Raw genomic sequence first — 18273 nt, 5'->3', positions numbered from 1 at the left:
TCTGCATTTCTTTCCATCTCTTTGCATCTCTGGCCTCCTGGAACGGAATAAAAAAATAATGCCTTGGTCAGGAAATTGGCTGAGTGGTAAGAGTCAAGATAATGGGATTGAAGATTGAAGATAATGGGCTGGTTCTGAAACAAGCCACAGAGGTGTCTTGGAAGGAAGCAGCATAGGTGATGCAATGCGATACCAATTATTTAAGTTTTGACAGTATCACAAAGACACCTAGTGTCGTAAGCTGTGCAGAAAGAGGCACTAAATTTCAAAGACATATTAGTAGAGTAAGCCAACAGGCAAAACTGCTAGATACATTCCAATATAAACAAATGTGAGGTCAAATAGGCAACAGAACAGTGGTTGTCCAAAGAGATTCAGAACCATGTTAATGTCACTTAAATGTCATGGATGAGTTCAGAAAATAAGCAGGAAGACCAATGGAACATTAGTCTTTTTATCTAAAATACTTGAATGCAGGAGGATAGAACAAGAGTAAAGCCCTAATTAGATCTCATTTGGAGTACCGTGAGTACTTCTTGGCATCATACCTTAGGGAATTGCCTTGACTGGGGAACATGCCTTATGAGAACAGGTTGAGTGAACTCGGCCTTTTCTCCTTGGAGCGACGGAGGATGAGAGGTGACCTGATAGAGGTGTACAAGATAATGAGAGGCATTGATCGTGTGGATAGTCAGAGGCTTTTTCCCAGGGCTGAAATGGCTAACATGAAAGGGCACAGTTTTAAGGTGCTTGGAAGCAGGTACAGAGGAGATGTCGGGGTAAGTTTTTTTATGCAGAGAGTGGTGAGTGTGTGGAATGGTCTGCCAGTGACAGTAGTGGAGGTGGATACGATAGGGTCTTTTAAGAGACTCCTGGATAGGTACATGGAGCTTAGAAAAATAGAAGGCTATGGGTAACACTAGGTAATTTCCAAGGTAAGGACATGTTCGGCACAGCTTTGTGGGCCAAAGGGTCTGTATTGTGCTGTAGGTTTTCTATGTTTCTAAGACTCACTGGTCATAGAAAATGTAGCATAAATTTATTAGAGTGATGACCTGATCCCTAAAGCTAAATTAAGAAGAACAATTTTACAAGAAAAAAAATTAGAAAGTGGGTGGTTTTGCTAGAAAATTAATATTTGCTGAACTTTGTCCAGATTCTGCTATCCATCTACACACGCAGGGCAATTTAAATTTGCATTTCTGCCTGTTCTTTTGTCCTATTGATTGTTGAAGTCCAATGCAAACACTAAAATGGATGGGTGGCACGGCAGTGGATAGAGCTAGTGGAGTTGTTACCTCAGAGTGCCTGCTCTCTGCTCATTCTCCCTATTACTGAGTGGGTTTCCATTTTCTTCCCACTTTTCCTCACATTTTCAAATTGTTCCTGTTCAGTAGCTTGCTTGGCTCCTGTAAATTATTACTACCAATTAAGTGAGTGGGAGAATTCTGGGAAACAGTGTTAATGTAGGATTAGTGTAAAAGGATGATTGGTGGTTGGTACAGACTCAATGAGACAAAGGACTTGTTTATGTGCTATGTCTCCCAATGTGCCATGACTTTCTATAAGTTAAAGGCTATTTGATTTGCCAAAACAGTTTTTGATTGTGAGGTAGATCTGTAGCATATCCAACCCTTAAAATAAACACTGATGCATTGTAACAGTAAATTCTGTGTTTATGTTTAATTTTCCAGATCATTAGTGGAGAAAACCTGAGTGGTACTAAGAGTGTCGAGACATTTGGATACTCAATCAGTGGAGGGCTTGATGTCGATAGCAATGGATATCCTGACCTTCTAATTGGAACGTTATCTGACAGGGCTGTTTTACTGAGGTATATTATCAAGATGTGACAATGAAAATGGTACATGAAATAAATGAGTGAGTTAGAGAGTGAGGGAACATTGAACCAGCACAGGCATACATTGTTGAGTCCCTATTTTAACTCATGCAAGTTATTTTCCAAAGTACTTTGACTTTGAGTAGTTTTACTCATGATCAGGTTACAAAACTTGGAGATGTTTGAGCAGAATCAAAAGATTTGATCAAAACATAAAAGATCAATGGTACAAAGAGTTGTGGCTCTATAGTGGCACTGACAGCTAAACTCTGTTGTTACAATGTGCCAGTTTACATAGGAAATTTCCATTCTATATGGGGAGAGGAGAATTCATCAAGAAAAATACTATTAAATATGATAAAGAGCAAAGCAATTTTTGAAAGAAATCCTGGTGGATCTAAGACATTTGCAACACAATTAAGCCTGTTCCTTTTTGACGTTACATTTTTATTGTGGCTTCAAGATATTGGAAATTAGCCAACATCTCACAAATCATCAGTCCTCAAAAAGAGGATAAAATATTATTTGAGCAACAGTGGTGTAATTGCCAAAGTTAATGACATATATCTTCTTTCCAGATCTCGGCCAGTTATTAATATAAATGAAACTTTCAGCGTGCGGCCAAAAATCATTGATCCTAACAATTGTAAAAACAATCCCTGGTAAGTATTTAACTTTTTTGATTCTTTTTTCTAAAATTCTGAGGTATTTCCAACACATGATAAAGCATCACACTAGAGCAACAATAGAGGAAGGATTGCTGCATCTTTGTTTCAGAATAAAATCTATTTAATGTTGTGGGAGGAGCAGAAGAGAAGCTGGACAATATTTTTAAACCAAGGGCTTAAGATTTATGTAATTCGAAGAATGCAAAGAGTCCGCTGTTATAGTAACCTGCAGCAATGGAGTGTGTGCATTCTGAGTAGTGCATCATTAAATGCCTCAAAGTCCAACAGCTTGGTTTTGATTCTGTCTTCTGGTGTCTCTATGTGGAGTTTACACATTCTTCCTGTGATCAATGAGGTTCTGCAAGCACTCCAGTTTCCTTCCACATCCCAAAGACTTGCTGGAGAAGTTTTCCATTGAACAACAGGCATCAACAGTCATGAAACAGCACATCCTTATGCCTTCCCCATCACTTTGGGAGATTTTAACCAGGTCCACTTGAAAAAAATCTTTAAATAACTATTACCAACAAATCACTTGTAGTACCAGAGGAAACAACACACTGGACCACTGTTACACTACCATCAAGAATGCCTACCGTGCTGTTCCACACCCTCACTTCAGGAAGTCTGATCACCTGGCTGAAGACTGCAGCTCCAGTGGTGAGGACCAAGAAGGTCCAGACAAGGGAGGTGCAGTAGTGCTTAGAGGACTGGACTGTATTCAGGGATTCATCTTTGAGTCTGAATGAATATACCACAGTAGTCGCTGACTTCATTAAAACCTGTGTGAAGGAGAGCGTGCCTACGAGAACTTGCTGTACATACCCAAATCAAAAGGTTCATAGTCTGATGAGGGCTAGAGCTGTGGCATTCAAGTCTGGTGACCCAGGTCTGTACAAGAAAACCTGGTATGGCTTGCGGAGGGCTATTTCAAGAGCTAAGGAACAATTCCGAGCAAGGTTAGAGGCAACATCAGATGCAAGTCAACTCTGGCAGGGTTTACAGGCCATTACTTCCTACAGAGAAAAACCCAACATCATGAATGGCTGTGATGCTTCACTCCCAGATGAGCTCAGTGCCTTGTATGCTCACTTTGAAAGGGAGAATAAAACTACTGGAGGACCTGGTGACCTGTGATCTCTGTCATGAAGGTCAACGTCAAGAGAGTGAACCCTTGTAAGGCAATAGGCTTCAATGGAGTACCTGGTAAGGCTCTGAAAACCTGTGCCAACCAGCTGGTGTGGGTGTCAAAGGCTTTTTCAATCCCTCATTGCTACACTCAGAAGTTCCCACCTGCTTCAAAAGGGCAACAATTATACCAGTGCCCAAGAAGAGCAGCATGAGCTGCCTTATGACTATCGTCCAGTAGTACTCACATCTACGATGGTGAAATGCTTTGAGAGGTTGATTATGGCTAGAATCAAATCCTGCCTCAGCAAGGACCTGGACCCACTGCAATTTGCCTATCACCGCAATAGATCTATGGCAGACACAATCTCACTGGCTCTCCACACGGCTTTGGATAACCTGGACAATACAAATACCTATGTCAGCATGCTAGCATGCTATTTATTGACTACAGCTCAGCATTTAACACAATCGTTCCTACAGCTCTGATTGAAAAACTCCAGAACCTGGGCCTCGGTACCTCTCTCTGCAACTGGATCCTCGACATCCTGACTGGAAGACCACAATCTATGCGGATTGGGAATAACATCTCCACCTCCCTGGCAATCAACATTGGTGCACTTCAGGGATGTGTGCTTAGCCCACTGTTCTACTCTCTCTACATCCATGGCATCATGTCTAGGTGTAGCTCAAATGCCATCTATAAATTTGCTGATGATACAACCAAAGTTGGTAGATGGTAATGAGAGGGCATACAGGAGTGAGATAGATCAGCTGGTTGAGTGGTGTCGCAGCAACAACCTTGCACTCAACATCAGTAAGACCAAAGAACTGACTGTGGACTTCTCAGAAAGGGTAAGATGAGGGAAAATACACTAGTCCTGAGAAAGGGATCAGAAGTGGAAAGAGTGAGCAATTTCAAATTGCTGGGCGTCAATATCTCTCTCTAAGGACCTAACCGGGACCCAGTGTATCGATGCAGTTATAAAGAAGGGAAGAAAGTGGTTATATTTCATTAGGAGTTTGAGGAGATATGGTTTGTCAGCAAAAACACTTGCAAATTTGTACAGATGTACTGTGGAGAGCATTCTAACTGGCTGCATCACTGTCTGGTATGGGGGGGGGGGGCACTACTGCACAGGATAGAAATCAGCTGCAGAGAGTTGCAGAATTAGTCAGCCCCATCATGGACATACGCCAGTGATATTAAAGCTGATTCTGATTCTGATGTAATTGGGTGGTAGGCAAATCAAGCTGGTGTTAAGGGGGATGTGGGTGAGACTATGTTGCAAGGAATGGGATTTGTGGGAGAGCTGGCATAGACTGGCATCTTCAAAAAGGCGACATCCATCATTAATGTCCCCCATCACCCAGGACATGCTCTCTTCTTATTACTACCATCAGGGAGGAGATACAAGAGCCTGAAGACACACACTAAACATTTTAGGAACAACTTCTATCCTTCCACCATTAGATCTCTGAAAGGACAATGAACCAAGTCATGAACACTACCTCACTACTTTACTTTATTGTCACGAAACAATTGATACTAGAGCGTACAATCATCACAGTGATATTTGTTTCTGTGCTTCGCGCTCCCTGAAGTACAAATTGAAGTAAATATAATAAAAATTTAAATTATAAATCATAATTAGAAAATAGAAAAGGGAAAGTAAGGTAGTGCAAGCCAGGTCTAGATATTTGGAAGGTACGGCCCAGATCCAGGTCAGGATCTGTTCAGCAGATCCTTTACTCTCTTTTGCACTACTTATTTAATTTAATATTTTTCTTTATATACAAGTATATTTCTTATGGTAATTTAAAGTATTTTTATGTATTGCACTATAATGCTGCCACAAAACAACTTACACAAAATATGTCAGTGATGTTAAACCTGATTCTGATTTCCGACTTAGATTGATTGGTACCCTTCTATACTACAAGGAACATGAAAAAGTGAGAAATTAGTATTTTGGAAAAGTTTATTTTCTATTACATAGTGTGAGTGAAATATTTTGTTGTTCTCTTTTTCATTTAGCATCAAGGTGAAAGTTTGTTTCTCATACACTGTGAGTACCGGAGATAAAAACTACAATCGTAAGATTGGTAAGTATGCCCTGTTTCCTTTTCATAATGAAGTTAATATAAGCTTGTAGGATGATGGGTTCCCTTGCAGAATTGGGTTAACCTGAAACGGTCAATTAATAAATGCCAGTTTTGGAAGGTCAATGTAGATCCCAATGACAATTTTTTTAAAAGAATGAATAAAAGTCTTTGAAGGAAGAAATCTTGGCTGTTTAGACATTGTGCATATATAATATGCATACGATTTGTTTATACACCAAGCTATATAGTCTAATATGAAGAATATGAGCAAGCAGTCATCTGCTTTCAGTAGCAACCTTTACAAGAGACTGTGTGATATTTTACAATATTTTCATTCATTATCTTTCTGAGTATCCTGATTAGCCCTCGATATGAAGATAGTGCTTCTTACTGTTAGATAATCTAGAACTAGGAATTGCTACTTAAAAATGAGAGGTCATTCATTTAAGAAGAGATGAGATAACTTATTTTCTCTTCAGGTGGTCTTTGAAACTCTATTATTCAAAGTGTGGTGAAACCAGGATTTTTGAATATATTTAATGAGGGCTAGATAAATTCCTGATGAGCAAATGAGCAAAATATAACTGGACTCGGTTTCCTTTAGGTGCTCCAGTTTCCTCTCACATCCCGAAAATGTGCAGGTTGCTTGGTTAATTGGTAACTGTAAATTGCTCCTAGCATGTAGATGAGTACACAGAATCAGGATAGAGGAAGATGAAGGGAATGTGGGGAGAATAAAATGTGTCAAAGTGGTTGTTTGATGATCATTGCGATCTCAGTGGACCTGTTCCCATGACATGAATGTCGGCATAAATACATCCATTGTCAAGATTTCTGTTTACTATAAACATACAGACAGGTTGGGCTTTTAGTGCTTTGTTGAGGTGCTTATTCACTGCTTTTCTGTTGGCTTGTGTCCTTGCCTAATTGTTCTCCTGTCTTGTCTTTTCCATTGTTTTGCTGCAAGATTAAGTTCTTTAAGATGCATTTCTGCATTTGAACAGCTCAGAATAGTTGCTGCAAGTCATTGGCTGATGTTTCCTTTCTACACAGATCTTATGTACAGACTGGAGGTTGAAAAAGAAAGACGCTCTCATCCACGGGTTAGCTTTGTGAACACAAGCAGTAGTATCACTTATGTCCGGATTTTCTCAATGCCAGATAAAAAGTGCCATTCTATCCCGCTGCGATTAATGGTAAAGTAAATCTGCCTTGAAGACATTTTCTGCTCAATGATCTCTGAGTTGTCTTTTATGTCTTGATCTGAAATCCTCAAGAGTGACATTTGTTATGGTGCAGACTACAAGTTATCAAATAAAGAAAACTAGACCCTAATGCAAGTTCATATCAAATGAATTGCAGAGAGGGATATTGATTTGCTTCTGATTTGTATTTCTCTATTAAGATAACGTTTGAATTCCAGCTCTAGTCCTTAAATACTGTTCTCCCCTTTCTCTAATATTGCTGCTTTGTCAATAAAATACGCGTCATGGCAGACACCGCATAAATGGGTTAACTATATAAGCATAATTCCAGGTTCTGTGCTCAATATTGGAATTTTCAGTAAGTCTATGCTAAACGATCAGGTTTAACCATCCTCCATTTCTTGCATTCCTTCTGTTATAATTCAGAATCTACTGAAGGACTTCACAGCCAAATGAATTCTTTTGAAATGTGATCATGGTAATAACGTAGAGAACTTAATATAGTGAAAAGTTATAAATAATTTGCCCGAAGGAATCGGTTAGAAATTGGCACTGAGTCAAGGAAGGAAACGTACATAAAATATTAAGGATGAGTTTTAAGCAGGGTTTTTGGGAGAAAATGAAAAGGGTAGAGAGAGAGACACACACACACACACACACACACACACACACACACACACACACACACACACACACACACACACACACACACACACACACACACACACACACACACACACACACACACCATTGCCCACTCACTACATATTATTGGCCGCCCAACTCTGTGATCAGCATGTGGAATAATGGAAGGTAGGCTATTTTTTAAAATACTGCCGAGTGCAGTACGTTCCAAACACACTTGCATGCAGATGGTCATTCACTTACTCATTCACTCACTTCTAGGACCCTGTGTTCTGTCAATTATTCCATATCCTATCCAGTTCAAGTTTATTGTTGTCATAGGCATGCATACACAGGGTATAAATGCCAAGAAAGTTAACTTTTAGCAGCAGCAGCACAGTACGTCATAAGACAAGGAAAAAATAGTTAACGTAAGCTTAAATTAGCATAAATAATACATAACTCACAGGTGCAAAATAAGCGATACTCGTGCAAGTTTGAGAGAGAAATAAAAAAATAGAATCCAAGGTAGTATTAAGGTTTACTAGGTCAGTTCATGATGGGAAACAGTGTGGAAAAAGCTGTTGTTGAACCTTAAGTTGTGTGTCTTCAGTGTCCTGTACTTCTTGCCTAACGGCAGCAATGAGAAAAAGGCATGGCCCAGATGCTGGAGTCCCTGGTAATGGATCCTTCTTCCTGAGACATCACCTCTTATAGAGGCTGTAGATGGTGGGGAGAGCTGTACCACTGATGGAATTCGCTGAGTCCACCACTTTCTGTTGCATTTTGCATTCCTGTGCACTGGAATTTGCAAATCATTCATCCATCCCTCATTGCTCTGAAAGCTCAAGATTGCCCTAAAATCCTGCTTTGTTTTAATGACTCTCCATGCCATTGCTTCCCCTTCCCAGATTGTTACTTTGAATTCTCCCTGATCCTTGATGAGATAACAATAATAGAAAGAAATCATTGTTAATTATAACCTGGAGCATCAAGCAATCATTTAAATTCCTTGTCTTCTATAGTTCATTGTATTTAATTGTTCAATTCATCTACAGCATATTTCTTAATATTTCCCTTTTCCTCCAGACTATACCAAAGTCTCATTGTTAGTATTTTTTTATTCCTGTTGCTCTGCACTTGTCTTCAGGTTCTTTTTACTACCACTGCTTGTGTCACCTATAGTGTTTTGCTTTTAATCAGCATAGACATTTTGATTATTAATGTTTTTTTTATCTTGCAGCCATTCCTACATTTTTAGACATTATTTATTTTCAAAAGTAATACTAATTATTTTTAAATCGTAACACATTTTGGCCCAACAAAATACAAGCTGTTTTTTTCCATTCTTTGGTAAGGTCAGTTCCGTTGGTATTAGATTCAGCTCATCTGAGCCTAGATACCAATGCAGTTTGAATTCTGAGTATCAGTAGTTTAGCGGTATCTGTTTCTGTGTGTGGTAATTACGAATTTCTGATATGCTGTACAGTGTATGTTTATACTAAACTGATAATTTCTGTGTTTTCCAGGACAATGTCCAAGATAAACTTCAACCCATCTATATCACTTTGAGTTACAACATTGCCAATAAAACCGAACCAACCAGTAGAATGGTCGATATGAATGATTATCCCATTTTGAATGTACTGCGTCAGTACATTCACACAGAAGAGGTAACTTGGACAGTTATTCCACCTAATCATTCTAAAAGAGTTGTAAACAGAAAGCAAAAAAATCATGCAGGAGAGTGTGCTGGGGATTAAGAGAATCTGGAAATGAGACAAGAACCAGTTAACAAATGATTTGGATTAGATTTTGTGTGTTGCTCCAGATTCTAGCATTTGCAGTCTTGTACTTACATTCTGTAACTGACTGTTCAGTGACCAGTTTGCTTCATGTTTATGGTTATTTTTCTTGCTCTGTGTTTTCTTAATCATCAGTATTATAATTAGTTTCCAAGTGCCTTTCTGGTTAATGGTACTAATTTGTTAAAATAATTAAATATACAGTATTTCAAAATCTTCCAGAGTATCAGGTTCAACAACAAAAAAATCAATTATTTGATAGCTCAAACTGTCAAAAGCAATACCATGGTGCTCTATTGTGTAAGGGGGTTGGGATATGGGGGCTTTAAGATTTGATGTCCACAGGTCTGATATGGTTTGCAGGAAAACTACAGAGCAGAGGCCTTAAGGATATTGGCAGCTTTGTAGCCAAAAGAGCTTTGTGCAGCTGCAGGATTAACGTGAGGGGTGAAGAACATGGTCTAGGTTGGATTGAGTGTGATCTGGCTCAACAGGAAAATCCATAATTCTACCTCTACATTGGATGAAATACCTATAAGATGATTTTTGTTGAAAAATTTTTGAATTTTTAGTGCTCCATTTTTTGGCTTTATATTCATTTTTGTATAAACAAAAATATTGTTCTACAGATACATATTCAGAAAGAATGTGGGGAGGATCGGATCTGCAAAAGCAATCTCCAAATGAAGTACCAGTACGGCACTCAAATGAAGGACAGAAGTTTTTCTCCATTTGAAAGGTAGTGGGAAAAATCTCTTTATTCATGAATTCTGAATGGGGCATTGCCAAGACTCTAGTCTGATGATAAAGTCTTACTCTTATGACTCTGACAGCTAAGAGAACAATCCTTAATGCAAGTGAGATGATGGAAGAGACTACCAAACACAACTCCTTGTTTTATATGGAAAGGGTAAAACATCATTTGCAGCTTAGAGTAAGTTACTGCAAATGCTGAAAATCTGTTGAGAAAAAAGAGAAAAAGTTAAACTAAACAAGGCTACAGTGGAAAAACTGAAGCTCTTTTCTTGTCATTGTATTCAAATGTTATTTTTCTCCCAATAAATTGTTTTTCCCAGGTTTGAAATTATCATTCCTTGGGATGAAGAGCAGGGTTGCCAAGGTGACAAGTGCCATCTTGGTACAAGGCCATAATACTGTTTGGTAATACCTTCAAATCAATCTTCTTCACAATTTCACATGAATAATGTACACTTGAAAATGAGATAAGAAAATTATTATAATAATAAAATGTTGATGCTATAGGGAGAATGAGAATTATCCAATTCCCACCACATCTTAGTCATGTAATACTGATACCTGTATATTCAAACTTTATTGCAGTCAAAGTTGGAAATGATTCTTTCTGTTGATGTTTCAATACCAGAGTGAAAGGCAAGCAAATCTTGAAGTACAATCCACAAAGCAGCCCGCGAGTTAAGCTTGTGTTGCAAGTAAATGTAACAAATGAATCAACAGATCTCATTGGTGAGGACGCACATCAGGCCAGGCTGAATGTTACACTGCCAGACACATTGTCATTCGCTGGTTTTCGCATGGTAAGGAGGCTACTGTAAATTGCACTGCTGTAGATAGGTGAGCCGGAGGAGAATTGGGGTGGAGTTTTTGGGCATGTGAGAGAGAACAGGTTAAATGGAAGAATGGGCATGCTCTGAGAGCCAGCATAGAGTTGATAGGCCAAATGGCCTCCTTCTATGTTATCAGAAATAAGCAAAGTTTAATGTTAATGATATAGGCTGTAGTACATTATTATCTGTTCCAAAGCTACACTTCCTCAGAAGAACAGTATGAGTGATTTATGCTTAGAGGATAAAATATAAAAGTGTATGATGAAAAATGTACGCACTCAAAAATCTGTGCAAAAAGAGAGGGCCTTTCAATCAGCTGCACGCGCACTTGCCACATGCTCGCAATGAGTCCAACATGGTTCATTCCCCCCCCCCCCCCCCCACCTTTGTAGATGGGAACCATGGAGGAAAGGAATAAGTGAGGTAAACTGAGAAAAGTGATGAAATATCTATTCTGCTTGATAACGGTCAACTGACCAGCACATCCCCATGGACCGCCGCAGGAGAGCAGCTTCTCTCTCTGTGCCTTCTTGGTTAGCTAATGTCGAGGGCAGTGGACTGTGAATCTCCTCTTCTCTTGATGAAACAACCAATGGTTCACCTGCTTGGATGCTAGCTCCAGCAGCAAGATGTGCTTTTGCAGCTTCTCTGGGTCCCTCATCAGTTCGCAGGCATACATGATCCAAATGTTTTCTCTCAAGTTCTACTACTTGGCCATGACAATGCCAGATGAGAGCTGGTAGTCAGTTTACTTGCAAGATGTGTGTGTAGACTTTGTCTCAGGTACCAACCATTCATGGCCTGGTGTCCTATCATATTTTTATTTCGTGGCCTCTTGCAAATTTGCTACTGTATGGCCAGCAGTGGGGGATCTAATCTGGTGTGTAAAATGTTCTTAAACATTAATGTAGTGGGCGATGAGCCTGCAAATTCATTTGGGTGTAACACAGTAATGAGAGGGAAACAGCTTAATTTCATCATAAAGTCACCCTGTACTTGTTTGGAAAGGCCTTGTTTCACAGTTTGCAGTGCTCACTCCACCAGGCCAATGATGCTGTGTGATACGGAGCTGTTGTCAAGTGCCTAATGACACTAATCTCAACAAACTCTTTAAATTCTGCACTTGAGAAGATCACAAGGCCATTGTTGAATCATTTTCAAAATACTAAAAGTGTTGAAGACCGACTGTGGCTTAATGATAGTAGTTCTGGAGGAACATGACAAATTAGTGGATAGTGCCTCTATCCACATCGAATGGGCATCCATGATCACCAGGAACATGTGTCCCCAGCAAAGTCCAAACTAATCGATGTGGATCCATTTCCACAGGAATTAGGCCAGCCCCATTGTTTAAGGGGAGGCCTTTGGCAATCTTTTTTGCACCTGCTGATAAATATTGCAGATGCACACCATGTTTTCAATATCAGTGTCCATGTTAGGGCACCACACAAAGCTTCTTGCTAGTAACTTCCTTCTTTCCACACTTGGCTGGGTATCATGTAGATCACTGAGTACGCACTTGTGGCCTTGGGTGGGGGAGGTGGATGGGAGCCACTATGTGATCGCCGCATGATATGTAGCCATCCTGTAGGCTCAGTTCATGTTGGCAATTTGTGATTGGTTGAAATTCGTGTGGAGGGCTGGTGGGCCAGCAGACCTGTAGTGCTCTTTTCACTGCCTAATGAGGTGACTTTTGATGGATGCTTTCTCTACATTTTGTAACAAGTAACCAACTTCAAATGGTGGTGTGTCGAATGTGATGTCCTCGACTATTGGTAATCTACTTAAGGAGCCTGCTACTACATTTCCTTTCCCAGGGCTATACGTCATTGTATAAGACCAGGCTGATAAGGTCAATACCTATTGTTGCATTCTAGGTGATGGTATCTGTTGGATAACTTGTGTCTTCGCCCATTCAGCCTAGCAGCGACTGATGATCAAAGAAGCGCCCATATAGTAACTAATAGAAGTTCTTGATGCCAAACAGATTCATCTCAGCCAGAGACATTGTCCATGAAGCAAAAGTAATAGGCATTTCTGTTCCACAAGACATTCAGTGTAATAGTATAGGCTCGACTCCATATGGTGAGGCATCACATTTCATCATCATAGGTTTTCCCAAACCATAATGCATGAATACAGATGAAGAACTGAGATCAGTTTTTACCTGCTGAAATGCGATGGGCTTCTGATGTCCCAGTCACTAAACATAGAACATAGAATAGTACAGCTCAGGAACAGACCCTTCAGCCAAAAACATTGTGCCAAACCAGATAAAAAGTAAATCAAAAAGCACCCAAATCCCTCCTACCTACATAATGTCCATATCCCTCCATCTTCCTCATATTCATGTACCTATCTAAATGTCTCTTTAAAAGCCTCTAATATATTTACCTCTACCACCACACCAGACAGCGTATTCCATACATCCACAACTCTGAGTAAAAAACTAACCCCTTACATCCCCTTTGAACCTACCCTTTCTCACATTCAATGCATGCCCTCTGGTATTAGACATTTCAGAATCAGGATCAGATTTAATATCACCGGCATATGTCATGAAATTTGTTAACTTAGCAACAGCAGTACAATGCAATACATGATAATATAGAAAAAAATAAGTAAATCAATTACAGTAAATATATATATGTATATTAAATAGTTAAATTAAAAGCAGTGCAAATACAAAAATAATAAAAGTGAGGTAATGTTCATGGGTTCAATGTCCATTTAGGAATCAGAAGGCAGAAACATTTCAACCCTGGGAAACAGATACTCTCTGTCCACTCTACCTATGCCCCTCGTAATCTTATAAACTTCTATCAGATCCCCCCTCAGATTCTGCTGCTCCAGAAAAAACAACCCAAGTGCGTCCAGCCTCTCATGATAGCACATGCCCTATAAACCAGGCAATATTCTGGTAAACCTCTTCTGCATCCTCTCCAAAGCCTCAACATCCTTCCTATAATGGGGTGACCAGAACTGTATGCAATACCCCAGGTGTGGCCTAACCAGAGTTCTATAAAGTTACAACATAACCTCTTGACTTTCGAACTCAACGTCTCAACTAATAAAAGCAAGTATTCCATAAGCCTTCTTAACCATGTTATTGATCTGTGTAGCCAGTTTCATGGGGCTATGAACTTGGACCCCAAAATCTCTCTGCTCAGCGACACTGTTAATGGTCTTGCCCTGAACAGTGTACTGTCTCCGTGCATTTGCCTTACCAAGTTGGAACGCCTCACATTTATCTGGGTATCTGGGTTAAACTCCATCTGCCATTTCTCTGCCCATATCTGCAACTGATCTATATCGTGCTGTATTCTTTGCCAGTCTGCTACAGTTTCCACAACTCTGCCAACCTTGGTATTATACACGAATTTACTAACTTGCCCATCTATATTTTCATCCAGGTCATTTATATACATCACAAACAGCAGAGGTCCCACCACAGATCCCTGCGGAACTCCAGTAATTACAGTCCTCCAGCTCAAATAAGTCCTTTTGGCCACTACCCTCTGTTTTCCATGTGCAAGCCAGTTCTGAATCCAAACAGCCAATTTGTTGCGGATCCCATGCATCTTAATCTTCTTGGTTACCCTCCCAAGAGGGACTTCGTCAAATGCCTTACTAAAATCCATGTAACCATTGACTGTGCGACCTTCATCAATTTCTTCCATCATCTTTTCAAAAATCTCAATCAAGTTGGTAAGCCATGACTTGCCTTGCACAAAGCCATGCTGGCTCTTCCTAATTAGGCCATGGGTTTCCAAATGCTCATACGGGATATATCCTATCCTAAAGGATTTTCTCCAGCAATTTTCCTACAACTGACAAGAGACTCGCCGGTCTATACTATAGTTCCCAGGATTTGTCCTTGTTCCCTTCTTAAATAGATTTACTTTAGCCACTCGCCTGTCCTTCATGACCATGCCTGTGCCTAGAGAAATCACAAAGATATTAGTCGAGGCCCCAGCAATCTCATCGCTTGCCTCTCTCAATAATCTGGGGTAAATCTCATCAGGCCCTGGGGTCTTGTCCACCTTAAACTCATCAGGAGACCCAACACTTCTCCTTGATCTCTAAACGCCCTAACATATTTATACACTCAGCACTGTTCTCCTGGTCCTTCATATCCTTTTCCTTGGGAAGTACTGAAGTAAAATACTCATTCAGGACCTCACTCATGAAGGTAGACACAGACATGAGGATATCTTTAACCAAGTTATCAATAAGGTATTGGAATGTACCTGGGGCCGAACTCACCCTGAATGTTAGCCATTTGTATCAAACCAGGCCTCTGTGCATGTTGATTATCATAACCAACTGGGAGTCTTCATCCAAAGTGACCTGATTGTAGGCATACTTCAGGTCTAGTGTTAAGAACTGTTGTCTTCCAGCCGGAGTTGCATACAGGTGGTATGACCTGTGGTATTGGATATATGATCCATGGAATTAGATATTTATTCAGTTTTGTCACAGGGTTTGCAGTCAACCTGTAGTCAGCACAGATGAAAACTGACCAATCAGGCTTGAGGGTGGGTACGTCCACTCTGAGTACTGTGCTGGCTCCATCCCATCCGCCATCTGTCGTCAGTCAAGTTCTTCTTCCAACTTTGGGCCCACCACATACAGCACTGGGCGGGTGTCGTAAAACGTTGGCTGGCAGTTCTCCTTAAATTTGAACATAGCTGCCAGACCAAAGTATTTGGCTTGGAAAACCCGCTGATGCTTTTGTAATACAAAACTCAATGCAGGGCTCCCCCCAGTATGGTTGTTGCAAGACTGTGCTGATGGCATCTTTTTAACCCAATTTCTGCCCAGAAAATTAGGCTGTTGGCCTGTCTGACCATATGCACCAGCATGTAAAGCATGTCCCCCGATGAAGGCATCATGCACACCCATTCGTTCTCCAGTGTAGCTGCGGAACACCGAGTTCAGCAGTTGTAATTTTGGAATCTTTTGTAAGGATAATTCCCTTACCAAGATGATGATCGACCCGATATCCAGCTCAAATCCATTTCTTCACTCCAGCCGACTCCTGGCATGGAGTTGCTGGTCAAGTTGTTCCATTTTCCTGTGGCGTCCTCTCAAGTTACCCTACCTTCTGACAGAACCAGCAGACTGTTTTTTGATGCTTGAAATGAGACCATTAGGCATGACTTTCCCCACAGTGATGGCATCTCTGTGGAGGCTTACATGATATTGACTGTGGGCTGCTGATTTGAATCTGCTAGCAAACAGTGATGTTTTCAGGAAGGGGCTGTTGCTCTGGTACTGCCTGAATCTGTGGTGATGGGGTGGCTGAAACTGTGTAAGACCTCTCTTGACTGCCTGCCAGTGATGAGCTGTGGAACATGCTTTGCCCCAGCACAAATTGCGCTCTTTGGACAGGAGGCTCTCCTGTGTCCTCCCATCATGGACTTCACCAATCAAATCTTGGATAGCATCGCTTCTTTGAACTTGCTCTTTGTACTACTTGGATTCCTGTGCCTTCAGGGTCAGTCTTATGATGAAATCATCTATGTTCTTGTCCAGTGCTTGCCGTAGCTGTAAGAAACTGAAATGTACCATGAAGACATTGTCCTGCTTTCTCCAAATGTTGTCCAAATCCTCAAGGTTGTCTGTTAGTTCAGATTTGTTCAGTACATATAGAGCATTGAAGGTTTTCTGCCCAAGTTCTCCCAAGTGCATGTAGAACAGCTTGAGTTTCACTGCTTCCTCCAGCTTTGTTGCTGGTGTTAAAATTGGTAGGAGTTTGAAGTAGTCCAGGAAGGTTTTCCATTGCAACCAGCTTTCAGGGTTTGGTTTTGCCTTAGCTGCAGCCCAAAATGGATTGAGTGGATGGAATAGAGAAGCCATTCTTGTTTTGATCCCAGTCACCAACTGTCATGTATGCACAGAACAAGAACGAAAGCAGAGTAATAATATGAAACGTGTTTACTGAGTCGTGTTAGCCACACTTCATGCTGCGCAACTTACAGTGAGGGCGCTACAAACCGGGCCTGCCGAGGCAAAAACCATGCGCGCTCCCAAACCCGCGCAGAAAAAGAGGGCCTACCACACACAGGAGGCCCGATCATTTCACCGCGCAATCAACCAGCCGCATGCGCATTTGGCACTTTCTCGCAATTGAATCAATACAGTTCAATGTATACTCCAGGATTAGCTGGATTTGTTTTGAAGAGCTGCATGAAAGTATAACTTTTCTGTTGTGTCTTTCTTTTAGGATAAAATGACCTGTGAACAAAAGGAGAGTTACACTTTGATCTGTGATCTTGGAAACCCTTTCAAAAAAGATCAGCGTGTATGTTCTTCATCTTTATGCCTCCAGTCCTACACATTTATAGGGTTTGCTCCTGGTATTCTGCAAAGGCTATTGCTTTTTTGTGTTAGAGTCATACAGCACAGAAACCAGACTGTTGCCCTATTGTGTTCACATTGACCATCAAGCACCCAACTGCATTAATCCCATTCTTCTCCTTTCAGCCCTATCAACAATCCCCAATATTCTGGCTACCACCTACACCAGGGATAACATACACTCGCCAATTAGCCTACCAACTAGCATGTCTTTGGTGTGAAATCACATAAATCACATGGAGTATGTCCAGCCTGACAACATCCAAAATCAGGAATGACCTGGTCACAAACCACTGGGTAGCAGAGCTAACCATTGTGCCACCATGCTCCCATTTAGTAATGATAAATTTTATGAAGTCCATTGTGGTGCTGCAAGGCATCTTAGAAGATAATCTTCATGTAAACAATAGATGGTTGTCATTTAATGAGTAAGACATATGGTTCATAAACATGCATAATATTCTAGCTGTTCCAAAAGAAGAAACAAAAACAAAAAGTGTTCCAAGGGTGGGGAATAAAGAGCTAGAGGGAAGAACCTGAGGGGCAAATTTTCACCTGGAGGATGGCCCATATGAGTCACCAAAGGAAATGGCTGAGTTTTAAATTTAGCAAAATTTAAAAGATATATTTGGACAGTTACGTGGATAGGAAAGGTTTAGAGGGATGTGGGGCAAACATAGGCAAATGGGACTACCTCAGATGGGCATCTTGGTAATCATGGAGCAATTGGGCTGAAGGACCTGTTTCCATACTGTATGACTCTGTAAATGCTGAAGGAACTCAGCTGGTCATGAAACATCTGAGGAAAGAGAAGGTTCTGAGGGACAGTTACTGACCCATAACATTGACTGGTTTCTCATTCCACAGGTGCTGCCTGACTGACTGAGTTTTTGCAGCATTTTTGTTTTTGTTTCAGTTCCAACATCTACATTCATTTTCAAAAGTGCA

The 18273-nt window shown here is 40.6% G+C and overlaps 1 protein-coding gene across 3 annotated transcripts in view; it reads left to right on the top strand.

The window, feature by feature from the left end:
• Positions 1–18273, top strand: part of itga3b (integrin, alpha 3b) — a 141484-nt gene that overhangs the window by 85178 nt on the left and 38033 nt on the right. For 2 of the 3 annotated variants that reach the window (XM_073071663.1, XM_073071664.1), the window contains exons 9-16: positions 1695–1834; positions 2419–2502; positions 5675–5742; positions 6796–6938; positions 9101–9244; positions 10006–10115; positions 10761–10932; positions 17192–17269. In XM_073071663.1, coding sequence (XP_072927764.1) covers positions 1695–1834; positions 2419–2502; positions 5675–5742; positions 6796–6938; positions 9101–9244; positions 10006–10115; positions 10761–10932; positions 17192–17269 — 939 coding nt within the window. The remainder of the gene's footprint in view (positions 1–1694; positions 1835–2418; positions 2503–5674; positions 5743–6795; positions 6939–9100; positions 9245–10005; positions 10116–10760; positions 10933–17191; positions 17270–18273) is intronic. The other variant, XM_073071665.1, reaches the window with a different exon arrangement.

This window comes from Hemitrygon akajei, chromosome 18, assembly GCF_048418815.1.
Source record: "Hemitrygon akajei chromosome 18, sHemAka1.3, whole genome shotgun sequence".
Taxonomy (NCBI): domain Eukaryota; kingdom Metazoa; phylum Chordata; class Chondrichthyes; order Myliobatiformes; family Dasyatidae; genus Hemitrygon; species Hemitrygon akajei.
The sequence above is the reverse complement of the archived record's forward strand: the minus strand, read 5'-3'. Positions and strand labels throughout refer to the sequence as shown.